The sequence below is a fragment of the Geotrypetes seraphini genome, chromosome 7 (assembly GCF_902459505.1).
Source record: "Geotrypetes seraphini chromosome 7, aGeoSer1.1, whole genome shotgun sequence".
Classification (NCBI taxonomy): domain Eukaryota; kingdom Metazoa; phylum Chordata; class Amphibia; order Gymnophiona; family Dermophiidae; genus Geotrypetes; species Geotrypetes seraphini.
In genome coordinates this window covers 123,747,722-123,761,104 of record NC_047090.1, presented here as the reverse complement: position 1 = coordinate 123,761,104, position 13,383 = coordinate 123,747,722, and the positions used below count along the sequence as shown (strand labels likewise).

At 45.7% G+C, this 13,383-nt stretch overlaps 1 protein-coding gene across 1 annotated transcript in view; it reads left to right on the top strand.

Moving 5' to 3' along the window:
• Nucleotides 1–13,383, top strand: part of SEC23A (Sec23 homolog A, COPII coat complex component) — a 144,874-nt gene that overhangs the window by 58,216 nt on the left and 73,275 nt on the right. Inside the window, exons 10-11 of the mRNA XM_033950990.1 lie at nucleotides 3,968–4,048; nucleotides 6,068–6,157. Of these exons, the coding sequence (XP_033806881.1) occupies nucleotides 3,968–4,048; nucleotides 6,068–6,157 (171 nt within the window). The remainder of the gene's footprint in view (nucleotides 1–3,967; nucleotides 4,049–6,067; nucleotides 6,158–13,383) is intronic.

The window sequence follows — 13,383 nt, the reverse complement described above, 5'->3', positions numbered from 1 at the left end:
TTTCCCCTTCAATTTTTCTCTCCCATCTAATCAAAGAGGTAAACTCAATTTGTTATACCATTAATATCGTTTTTTTTTTTTGTAGTTTTCTGAAATTTAAGCTTGTTTATACAGGAGCTCTTTCTTCATCCAACCGTCATCGTTCGCGTCCAAGCCACGCCCCCGATATTTAAAGTAACTTAATCCTATATAATAAAACGCTAGCCGCGCATGCGCACTCCTATCTGCGTGTTCTGTGAGGTGTAGGTCTGTTGGCCGCAGGAGTGCGCATGCGCGAGTCCCCAGCCTTACTGGTATGTTCATGCTGTTCTTCGGTCTGCCCTCCTCCTTGCCTTGCCTTAGTGTATTTTTAAGCTGAAAGACGTGGCAGCAGCTCCTCTCACAATCCCCACCTGCGTCGGAAGTCCGATGCAGTCGGGGATCTTGAGAGGAGCCGTCACTGCTCTTTCAACTTAAAATACACTAAGTCAAGCAGGGCAGATTGAAGCTTCAAAAAACATTTCAGGCGGTGGTGTGGAGCGGCGGATGGAAAAAACAAGGCTCCGAGGAGGATGCGCAGGCACGGCGTCGCCCAAGGAGAACGACAAGTGCCGGACTCGTGCCGCTTCTGTCCCCTTTTGCGGTGCCGCACCGGCGCTTGGCCTGAGCCGCCACCACTTCCTCTCACCTCCGCCCGCGCTCGATTCCAGTCGCGCCCACTGCGTATTTTAGTGAGCGACACGAGAAAAATTATGAGCGACGCCAATGAAAATAGCTCATGCGCTCAACTTAGAGGGAACATTGATCAGGAGTCCTAAAACTTAATATTAAAATGTACCACAAAAACATATGCTGATAGAAATTAAAAACAAAATATACATACACTAGTCATTAAGCCCGTTACATTAACGGGTGCTAGAATATGTCTATCTGTCTTTCTTTCTTTCTGTGTCTCTCCCTGCCCCTGTCTCTTTCTTCCTTTCTTTGTCTCTCTCCCTCCCACTGTCTGTCTTTCTTTCTGTCTGTTTCTCTTCCTGGCCCCCTTTGCCTGTCTGTGTTTCTTTCTTTCTGTTTCTCTCCCTGCCTGCTGTCTTTCTGTGTGTCTGTTTTTAATTCTCGTACGCTGCCTGCCTATCTTTCTGTCTCGCTCCATGGCCCCCTTTTGTCTTCCCCCAAAGCAAAGCAAGATTGCTCCCTGGCCCCCTTTCCCTTTCCCCCCTCCCCAACTTCCCTGTGCAGCAACAGCAGCATTTCCCCTTCTGTGTAGCAGCAACAGCATCCCCCCCTTCCCTGTACAGCAGCATTCACCCACACTTCCTTGTACAGCAGCAGCATTCCCTCCTTCCCTGTGCAGCAGCATTCCCCCTTTCCCTGTGTAGCAGCAGCATTCCCCTTTCCCTGTGTAGCAGCAGCATTCCCCTCTTCCCTGTGCACCCACCCCTTGCCTGCTCCCCCCTGTTCCCTTCCTTTTCCCTCCCCCGTCCAGCAGCATTCATTTTCTGCTCCCCCTGTGCATATGCCCCACAGAAATTTACTTGCCTCACAGAAAAGCGCTGCACCGCGCTGTTGCTGGCCTTGGTGTCTTCTCTACAGTGCGGCCAACCCTAGCGGAAACAGGAAGTTGTGAGAGGGCTGGCCGCAGTGGAGAGGAGATGGTGAGGCCAGTGGCAGCACAGCGCAGCGCTTTTCATTTAAACGCTGTGAGCATGCGAGAGGGAGGAGGAAAAATAGATGCCGGCAGGGGGGTTTGGAGGTCAGGGCGTGTGCGGCAAGCCACCGCTCGCGCCTGAAGATTTTAAAAGGGCGCTTGGCGTTGGGAAGTTGGGGCACGTGCGGCAAGCCACCGCTCGCACCTGAAGATTTTAAAAGGGTGCTTGGCGTTGGGAAGTTGGGGCGCATGCGGCAAGCCGTCGCTGGCGCCTGAAGATTTTAAAAGCGAGTATTTTTTTGTTGTTGTTGTTGAAAGACGCGGCAGTGGCTCCTCTCATGAAGTCCGACGCAGGCGGGGATCGTGAGAGTAGCCACCGCTGCGTCTTTGAAAGAACCGTAAGCCGCGCATGCACACTTCCTATGTGTGCTACAGCTCACGGAAAATGGACGCACGCATAGGAAGTGCGCATTCGCGCCTTACCGTTTTATTATATTAGATATTAAAACATAAAAAGCAAACATACCTAGTGAGTGACAAACCACATAAATAGTATTCCTAAAGGAAATGCCAGATCATAAAAATAATACTGGAAAAGGCATAAATAAAAAATTAGAAATATCTCAATTGCATAAAGAAGACATCATCTGATGAGAAAGAAAGAGCAAATTCCCATCCCACCGAGAACCCTATGCAAATGCGTTACAAGGAGCTCATTAGTATTCTAATGAGCTCTCCTTGTGATGCACTAAATGGAACACTTCAACAGCACTGAGTAATCAGTGGTGAAATTTTCCTAGCAGCTTGGGAGTCCCACATGTGAGAATATTATCCCTGCTTGTCCTCAGAGAAAGCAAAGAAACTTACCTGTAGCAGGTGTTCTCCAACGGCAGCAGGCATATATTTTCACCATCTGCCCACCTCCACTGGTTGGCTTCTTAGCTTAGATACTGAATTTGATACTGGTCCTGCGAGTCAGCATTGAGTGAGAAGGCACTGATACGTGCACAGTATGGGCACTGCCTAAAGATTGAAAGGGACAGTGCACTTGGCAGTGTCTGTTCCAGAATCCATGGATAATGTCACCACATGCGAGAATAAATGCTTGCTGTCCTCAGTATCTTTGCTTTCCCTTACCTGGACAACTGGCTTCTCATAGTGCAGGTCCTAACTCTTCTCCTGAGTAAAGCAATTGTTTTTCTTCAGTCTGTTTCTTGTCAGTTTTCCAGATCCCACCTCTGACATAAACCAATAACTTTTGTTTAGAAAATAAGCACTTTGCAGTCTTACATGTTTGTGTCATTCATTCAGTGATCGATGTCAACAGCCACAATATACTTGCAAATGCCAGGCCACAGCACAGCAGCTATTCATATCCTTCCATTACCTGTTTAAGAAATGAGGGGAACTCTATGATCCAGAGCTGACTGATTAGATTTTAGCCTCATTTATTTACAACATTTGTAACCTGCCATTCTATAGCAATGATCAAATAAACTACAACATATCAGCAAAAATAAGCATTGCAGCATTATCAAAAAATAAGCTTGGATACTGCATAGACAAAATAATAAAAACAAGTACAGAACAATAAAAACACACACAAATAGTGATAATGACATGCAGAGAGGCATAAGGCCCATCTTGGAGCTCATTTGGGCAAAAGAAGCCAGCAAAATAAGTCCTAAGAAAACAAATAATGTACTTTATCACTTTTCAGAAAAACATGAGATTAACCGGAGTATTACTGCACCAGTCATTTCATGCAGAAAAAATGATTTAGAATTTTTAGATTGTCTGACAAAGGGAAAACTAAAAATATATTAACTATCAAAGCTACCTTCTGGTAGAACTCGTTGTGTCATATATACAAAATGGAAAGAGCAATTGCCGTACAAAAAGGAAATTATAATAATTTTAAAAAGATTTGTGGGCCATTGATAATTTATTGTAATGATTAGATGCTTTTTTACACTGTAAGTATAATTATAATTAAGGGATGGGGGTGGTATATAGTTATATTATAGGTTCAATCAATATTTATGAATATAATACATGTATATTTTTGATTACAATATTTGTGAAAAGGGTGAGTGGGGAAGGAGTTAATTTATGTATTTAAGATGATATATAGAAAGAATTTCAAGTGATGTATATGATTCAATTGATGTAATATTGTGTTCTTGATGTGAGATGAAAAAATGAATAAAGAATTGGGGAAAAAAACTATCAAAGCTGTAAAAAATTTGACATAAGAAATATTGTGCAACAAATACAGTTTTGGAACTCTGTTTCAGCATGAAACCTCTTGTTTTTTCATTTTATTGAAATTCCTTGAAGACATCAAGGGAAATAAAGATTTCGGGAGCTATTGGACCCTGCGTGTCACTCAATGCCAAAGGACCCTGTGTATCAGAAAATGTAAGTTTTTTTTGTTTTGTTTTGTTTTTTTTATATGAATATCTTCCTGTTTGTGACCTTGTGAGGGCAGGGTAATAAATTCAGCACTTATACTTAAATGTAGTTGCAAATTGAAGAGCTTCCTTTTTCCTCCAATATCCCCCTCCCTCAGACCTCTAGCTATTGTAGTATAGCCATTTTTCAGTTATTCAGATGCAGATGATGTGAGCTGTATTTACAGTTGTCCCAGAGACTTATATGGAAAACAAAACTAAGATAAGCCCTTTTTATTTTAGAGCAATGACAGTTTTTTGTGGAGCAATAATTTGATTTTCATCAGCCTAAATAATATCATGTCTTAGGGGCCGATGCAGAAGGCTTGCATTAGAGCCATGAGCTGATTCAGGCTTAGAACGTAGGCTGAACTCACAATTGTAGGTCCTCAATGTAATAAACTAATAGCATGCAGGTTACTGCCCAGTTTAAAAAGCATGCACTGTCGTTACTACCCTACCACTACTACTATTAATTATTTCTATAGCACTACCAGACGCACACAGCGCTACAGAGTCACAAAGAGCAAGAAAACAGTCCCTGTTTGAAAGAGCTTACAATCTAAGCAGGCAAGACAGACAAACAGGATGTCATGGATACAGTTAAGGGGAACGGTTAATCAATGGGCTGGGTTGGAGGGCAGAGGAGTAGAGTTAAGGATTGAAAACTACGAGGGTCATTTAATAAATAATGCACACTATTTTTTAAAAATTTACATGTTTGTTGTTGTTTTTTTTTTTTTTTTTTAAAGTATTTCTTTACAGTCCTTCAATATAGTCTCCTTGCTTTGCAATGACTGAGTCCCAACGTCTGGGAAGCTTCATTATTCCGTTTTAGTTCAATTACTGAATGGCTCGGGTACCGGCGGAAGAAAGCTCTTCCAGAGATGCAAAACGATGTCTGCACATAGGTTGTTTCAACTTTGGGAAAAGGTCAAATGTCTCGTGTCTCGACTGTAGGGAGCATGAGGTAACACCTCCCAGCCGTATTTGTGTAGTTTTTCAATGACATCCCCAATGTGCGGGCAAGCCTTGTCATGAAGAATGAGTGGACCAGGCAAGAGCAACTGAGGTCGGGTTTTGTGCATTTTTCTGCGCATTTATTGCAAAAAATCATGATAATACACTGTTGTGACACTTCTTCCATAAGGAACTTTGTGATGACGATGCCTTCATGATCATAAGCAAAAATCATCATTTGTTTGACTTTTGATTGAGTTCATCTAAATTTTTTTGGTCATAGGGAAGATGGAACTCTCCACTTGTCATTGGAAAACTATGCAAATACGGCTGGTTGGTGTTACCTCATGCTCCCTACAGTCCAGACATGAGTCCACCAGACTTCAACCTTTTTCCAAAGTTGAAACAACCTATGCGTGGACATCGTTTTGCATCTCTGGAAGAGCTTTCTTCTGCCAGTACCCGAGTCATTCAGCAACTGAACAAAACCATGTCTTGGATGGAATAATGAAGCTTCCCGGATGTTGGGACTCGTTATTGCAAGGATTGTAAAGAAATACTTGAAAAAAAAAATAAAACATGTAAATTAATGTGCAGGGTAATTTATGTGCAGTCTCCTTTCCTGAATTACAAGCCCAGAGAATTGAACATAGACAAAAGCTGCAAAAATTGGATTGCTTCATTTGGGAGCACTCTGTGATCTTCTTTTTTTTATAGGGGTTTTTTTTCTCCACTTATTAATACATTTTTGGCTGATGCAGTTTGAAAACCGGTGATTGATTTAGCTGTAGCTCCCATTTTTTAATGAAATTGGCTCTGTTGGGTTGCACTGAGATTTTCTTTGTTGCTGCTGTATTCATGTTAATAATATGTCCAGAGAAATCCTGTATTGGTGAATATTTGATAGCAAGAGTCAATAATTAGTCAAATTTTCCTTCAGATTTCTATTGCCCATGTATTTTTGTTTGGTTTCTTATAAAGGATCTTTTATAAGGTACAAGTAACATCTCAGTATTTTTATTTTCAGGAGATAGGAACTGGAGGTACTTGTCAGTGGAAAATATGTGGCCTTAACCCCAATACAACTCTTGCAGTGTATTTTGAGGTAGTTAATCAGGTAAGCTTTTCAAGCACTCACAATGAATGTCTTAAACAACTGTGTTCTCCTCCTAATATATTTATAATGATATCCTTTTATTGTTAATAACCTCGGACCCCCACTTCATTTTCACATCTTGAAAGACTAGCCTTTTCCAATGGCTTGATATGTCCTATATCCTCTCCTTTTCCTTCCTTATAATCTCTAAAACTTACACTTGGATGCTGTACTACTGTATTTGTTGGCTTGTTTTCATTGTCTTCTTTTCTTACATCCTATTTCCGTGCCCTAGGCCCAGATAGGCTTTTGTTTTTGGTAGGGGGGATCTATCATCTCCAGTAGCTGCCTCATTTACTGAAAGGTGTTTATCTTTTTCAGTGTACATTCAAGTTGTACAGTTTCTCCTTCCCTCAAATCTCTTTGAAAAATATTTTCATTCTTTATGGGGGAAAGGGATAGAAGAGAGGGAAGGGGTATAAAAATATAATGGCGTGTGCTGAGCAATGACTGTTTTATTGTACTTGTTCAAGATGTGTTCAGTTGTATTATGCAACTGCATATTTTGTATTTTCTGCTTTGTGTCTCACAATAAACAGATTTAAACATATTTTTACTGTTTACATTTGCTATAGAGCCAAGCTTTCTTTTCTTTCTTTCTTTTTTTTTTGTTATATCATTTTTATTAAAGAGTCAACAAGAGAAACGAGCATAGTACAAGGATGAAATACGCAAACAATCAAAGGCATCATCTTCCCCTTTTTATTTTCCTTGTGTTTTATCCTTATTTCCATGAGAAATACATGATTTCTAGATCTTGCAGCATTCTCAATCATTTCAATCTTTAAATGTACATTATAAGAATCTTTTAAAAGCAGAAGTGGAAAGTGACTGCAAGTTAGAAACCTATTTTTCAACTACTAACATACGTTTATCAAGAATCTGAATAGTAGAATCCACATTTTCCAATTTCTTAACTACTACTTTAGAAAAGATTTGATTCTGAGTAATACCTGATTTCAACAAACTCTCCATTCTAGAATTAAGTTGCCACAAATCTTTTAAATAAATTTCCAGTGGAATTTCTACTCAACCTTCAGACATACTTGAACAGTTAGAAAATACTCGAGACATGGATAGAAATGGTTTACAATAAAGATACGTTTAGTCAGTACATGGGATGCAAGTGGTTTACATTAAAGATTCATTTTGTCAGTACATGGGATACAAGTGGGTTACAGTAAAGATATTTATCCCAGGACAAGCAGGCAGGTATTCTCACTAGTGGGTGATGTCATCCGACAGAGCCCTGATACGGACATCTTGCAAGCATGTCTTGCTTGAAGAAACTCAGAAGTTTTGAGATGCCCGCACCGCACATGCGCCAGTGCCTTCCTGCCCGATGTACCGGGCGTGTCTCCTCAGTTCTTTTCTTTCCGCGGAGCTGAGAAGTTTCACTTCATTCTGCGCTGACTGAATTTCAGTATATTTGCCTTCTTTACTACCGCGTTTTGTTGTTTATTTGATTTATTTCAATTTTTAAGTTGTTTAAAAAAAAAAAAAAAAAAAAAGTTAAAATTATTTCTTCCGGCGGTTCGGCCGGGCCGGCCTCGTGGCTTAGGCCGAGCTCCTTCGACCTAGCGGCGACCATTTTCCGGCCTATGTCCCGGCCAATCACCGGTTTTAAAAAGTGCAGCAAGTGCCAGCGTGCGATTTCGTTGACGGACCCGCATCGACGCTGTCTTCAGTGTCTTGGTCCAGAACACGTTCCGAAATCGTGCCGGCCTTGTTCCACCCTCACTGCGCGATCGTTCAAACGGCGATGCTTACTTTGGGAGTCGATGTTTAAGATGGAGTCTGCTAAAGAGCCGTCTGCTTCAACTTCCACTGCGGTTTCGCCAGTTCGTTCGAAGCCTGCATCGATAACTCCTGCATCTAGCATCGTGAAGCCGGCATCGTTCACCCCGACTTCTGCTTCCGGTTCAGCATTGGTGCCTGTCCCCGTCTCCTCGGCTCAGGTACCGCCTTCCACTGTCCCTCCGGTGGTCATCAAAGTGCCTAAAGCTAGCAAGCAAAAGCACTTGGCCACTAAGGAGCGCGAAGAACGTGCTGGAGGACCCCCTTTCGGTGCGGATCCCTCCATATCGGCTTCGCTGCGATCCCTGCTGGAAGCTCAGTTTGTCGAGCTTATGCAGTCTATGGGACCCCGGCTTATCGCCTCCATTCAGGGTGACCTCCCGGTCTCGGTCCCGGGGGGCGGCCCGCCCTCTCCCCCTCCTACTCGTCGTACGATCTCTCTGCTCGACGAGGAGGATCGGCGGAGGGCGGCGGGTGCTTCCAGGCGGGCTTCATTTAGTGATATGCCGCCTTTGGAGCCCATCACGCCCCCTCGACAGCAGAGTGCTGTGTCAGCCCCTGATAGTCGAAGTCCTGGGCATACTGCATCGCAGGAAGAGTTCTTCCGCACTCCATACCAGACTTGGGTGGCACTGCGTGAGTCCGCATCCTTACCACCTCTGAGATCCACTGCATCGAGTCCCATCCATTCCTTAGAGGCTTCGGGGGATCGTGCGATGCACAGAAGATCTCGCTCCCCATCCCGTCACCGGGAGGGGCATCGATCTCGACACTCATCTCGACACTCCTCACGTCATTCGGAGGTGTCCCCGCAAAAGAAGATCCAGCGTATGGGATACTCCTCGTCAGATTTATCCCCGCCTGAGGGACCGGAGTATGAGGAACCATCTACCTCCTATTCTCCTTGCCGCTCTCAGCTCTCTCTGGATCCGGAGGCTTCCACTTCTTCTAGTCCGTCTCGCCGGCCGGCGCTGGTGGACCAACTATCTTTTTCATCCTTCCTTCGACAAATGGCGGATGATTTGGATGTGACGTTGGACACTGGTTCTCGATATTCTAAGGAGTATCTGGACACCATGCATTTGCCTCACCCCCCAGCGGAGACGCTTCGCCTTCCTCTGCATAAACTGCTTGACCAGACTTTCATGCGTTGTTTTGAGACACCGTATTCCATCCCTGCAGTTCCCAGTAAATTGGATGCTCGATACCGCATCGTCCATCACAAGGGCTTTCAGGGGGCGCAACTTTCTCATCAGTCACTTCTGGTCGAGTCCTCCCTCAAACGATCTCATCCCTCCGGGCCGTGAAGGGAGGACGATGGATAAATTCGGTAGACGTATCTACCAGAATTCGATGATGGCGACTCGAGTGCTCAATTATAATTTCTTCTTCTCTTCATATTTGGACTTCTTCTTGCCGGTGCTCCGCAAGTTCATCCCTTTTATCGATGCTCAAGCTCGATTCGAATTTGAAGAGGTGGTGGCGACCCTTTCTCAGTTACGCCTGCAGCTAATGCAATCCTCCTACGATGCCTTCGAACTCTCGGCACGTGCTGCGGCCTGTTCGGTCGCCATGCGTCGCCTGGCATGGCTTCGTACCATTGATATGGACCCGAACCTCCAAGACAGACTTGCTAATGTGCCTTGTGCGGGGGCTGATCTGTTCGATGAGTCTATCGAGACTGTTACTAAAAAGCTTTCGGACCATGAGAAGTCCTTCCAGTCTATTCTGCGGCCTAAGCCTAAGCCTCAGCAGTCTCGTCCCTCTAGGCCGCCTCTGATTTACCAGCGGCGTTATCAGCCAAGACAGACTCCTCCTGCGAGACAGCCTGCAAAGAGACAGCCCCCTCAAAAGCCTCAGCAGAAGCCTCAGATGCCGGCTGCACCCAAGGCTACTCAGCCTTTTTGACTCTCTTCCAGGGAGCATAACCGACTTCGTTCTGTCTCCTCCCGTTTTTCCCATCGGGGGTCGTCTCCATCATTTTTGTCATCGATGGGAGACAATCACCACGGACCTCTCGGTCCTTACCATCGTAAGAGAGGGATACTCTCTTCATTTCCAACGGGTCCCCCCGGACCACCCGCCAAGAGAGTATCCTTCCAACTTGACGCAGACCGCTCTTCTCTTCCAGGAGGCTCAGGCTCTGCTTCGCCTTCGGGCTGTCGAGCCGGTTCCATTCGATCAGCAAAACCGGGGGTTTTACTCCCGGTACTTCCTGGTTCCGAAGAAGACGGGCGATCTGCGTCCTATTTTGGACCTTCGGGTCCTCAACAAGTTTTTGGTCAAGGAGCGGTTCCGCATGCTGACCCTTGCTTCTCTCTATCCCCTCCTCGAGCAGAACGATTGGTTATGCTCTCTGGACCTCAAGGAGGCCTACACTCACATCCCGATTCATCCGGCCTCCCGCAAGTTTCTCAGATTTCGGGTGGGACATCTACATCTGCAGTATCGAGTGCTTCCATTCGGCCTTTCCTCGTCTCCCAGAGTCTTCACGAAGTGTCTGGTGGTGGTAGCCGCTGCACTCCGGAACATGGGTCTTCAGGTGTTTCCATACCTCGACGACTGGCTCATCAAGGCACCGTCGGCTCCAGGGGTCATTTCGGCGACCTTGACTACAATTTGTTTCCTGCAGAGTTTGGGCTTCGAGATCAACTTCCCCAAGTCACATCTTCAGCCCACCCAGTCTCTCCCCTTTATCGGGGCTGTTCTGGATACCATTCAACTTCGAGCATTCCTTCCTCCTCAACGCATGGATGCTCTCCTTCTACTCTGCTAGTCGGTGTCTTCTCGCCCATCCACCTCTTGGGCCACATGGCATCTACAGTTCATGTGACGCCTTTTGCCAGACTACATCTCAGGATTCCTCAATGGACCCTGGCATCTCAGTGGACTCAGGTGTCCGACCCGTTGTCCTGTCACATTGTCGTCACTCCTGCTCTACGGCAGTCTCTTCTCTGGTGGATGACCTCTTCGAATCTATCCAGAGGTTTGCTGTTTCACTCTCCTCCCCACCAGAAAGTTCTCACGACCGATTCATCGAACTATGCATGGGGGGCTCATCTGGATGGTCTTCGCACTCATGGGTTCTGGACCAGTGTGGAACGACTCCATCAAATCAATCTTCTGGAGCTCAGAGCCATCTTCAATGCTCTCCAAGCTTTTCAGCATCTGCTTCACGACATGGTGGTACTTATTCGCACAGACAACCAGGTCGCCATGTATTATGTCAACAAACAAGGGGGCACGGGCTCGGCCCCTCTTTGTCAGGAAACTCTTCGAGTCTGGGATTGGGCGGTTCGCCACAACACCTTCCTCAGAGCTGTCTACATTCAGGGGAAAGACAACGTCTTAGCAGACAAATTGAGTCGTCTTCTCCAGCCTCACGAATGGACGCTCCATTCCAGCCCCCTTCATCAGATCTTTGCTCAGTGGGGAACGCCTCAGATAGACCTCTTTGCAGCCCCCCACAACTTCAAACTGCCTCAGTTTTGCTCCAGGATCTACACTCCTCTCCGCCTCGAGGCAGACGCTTTTCTACTGGAGTGGGGGAATCGCTTCCTATATGCGTTTCCTCCCTTTCCTCTCATTCAGAAGACTCTGGTCAAGCTGAGATCAGACCATGCCACCATGATTCTGATTGCTCCTCGGTGGCCCAGACAACCTTGGTACTCCCTTCTGCTTCAACTGTCCAGCAGGGAGCCAGTACTTCTTCCAGTGTTTTCTTCACTACTTACTCAACATCAAGGTTCACTGCTTCATCCCAACCTGCAGTCTCTCCACCTGACAGCTTGGTTCCTTTCAACATAACTCCTCACCAGTTCTCTCAAGCAGTGAGGGAGGTCTTGAAGGCTTCCAGGAAGCCTGCTACTCGACAATGCTATTCCCAAAAATGGACTAGATTCTCTTCCTGGTGTATTTCCAATGCCACGGAACCTCAGCGAGCTTCCCTATCTTCTGTATTGGACTATCTTCTACACCTGTCTCAGTCTGGTCTCAAGTCTACCTCTATACGAGTCCACCTGAGTGCTATTGCGGCTTTCCATCAGCCTCTACAGGGGAAACCTTTGTCTGCTCATCCTGTGGTTTCCAGATTTATGAAAGGACTTTTCCATGTCAACCCTCCTATCAAACCTCCTCCTGTGGTTTGGGATCTCAATGTTGTCCTGTCTCATCTTATGAAGCCTCCGTTTGAACCTCTCAACAAGGCTCCACTTAAGTATCTCACCTGGAAGGTGGTTTTTCTGGTGGCCCTCACGTCAGCTCGCCGGGTCAGTGAGCTTCAGGCCCTAGTGGCGGATCCACCATTCACTGTATTCCATCATGACAAGGTGGTCCTTCGTACTCATCCAAAATTCTTGCCTAAAGTGGTCTCTGAATTTCACATCAACCAATCCATCGTGCATCCAGTGTTCTTTCCAAAGCCTCATTCTCACCCTGGGGAATCTGCTTTGCACACTCTGGACTGTAAACGTGCTCTAGCTTTCTACTTGGATCGCACAAAGCCACACAGAACTGCTCCTCAACTTTTCGTCTCCTTTGATCCAAACAAGTTGGGACGACCTGTATCGAAGCGCACCATCTCTAACTGGATGGCGGCTTGTATCTCTTCCTGCTATGCCCAGGCTGGATTATCCCTTCCCTGTAAGGTCACAGCCCATAAGGTCAGAGCAATGGCAGCCTCTGTAGCCTTCCTCAGATCGACACCGATTGAGGAGATATGTAAGGCTGCCACTTGGTCCTCGGTTCATACATTCACCTCTCATTATTGTCTGGATACTTTCTCCAGACGGGATGGACAGTTTGGCCAAACAGTGTTACAAAATTTGTTCTCTTAAATTGCCAACTCTCCCACCATCCCATTGGGGTTAGCTTGGAGGTCACCCACTAGTGAGAATACCTGCCTGCTTGTCCTGGGATAAAGCAATGTTACTTACCGTAACAGTTGTTATCCAGGGACAGCAGGCAGCTATTCTCACGTCCCACCCACCTCCCCTGGGTTGGCTTCTCAGGCTGGCTACCTGAACTGAGGAGACACACCCGGTACATCGGGCGGGAAGGCACTGGCGCATGCGCGGTGCGGGCATCTCGAAATTTCTGAGTTTCTTCAAGCAAGACATGCTTGCAAGATGTCCGTATCGGGGCTCTGTCGTATGACATCACCCACTAGTGAGAATAGCTGCCTGCTGTCCCTGGATAACAACTGTTACGGTAAGTAACATTGCTATTTTGTCAGTACATGGGATACAAGTGGGTTACAGTAAAGATATATTTTGTCAGTACATGGGATACAAGTGGGTTACAGTAAAGATATATTTTGTCAGTACATGGGATACAGTAAAGATACATTTAGTCATTACATGGGTTACAATAAAGATACGTTTTGTCAGTAC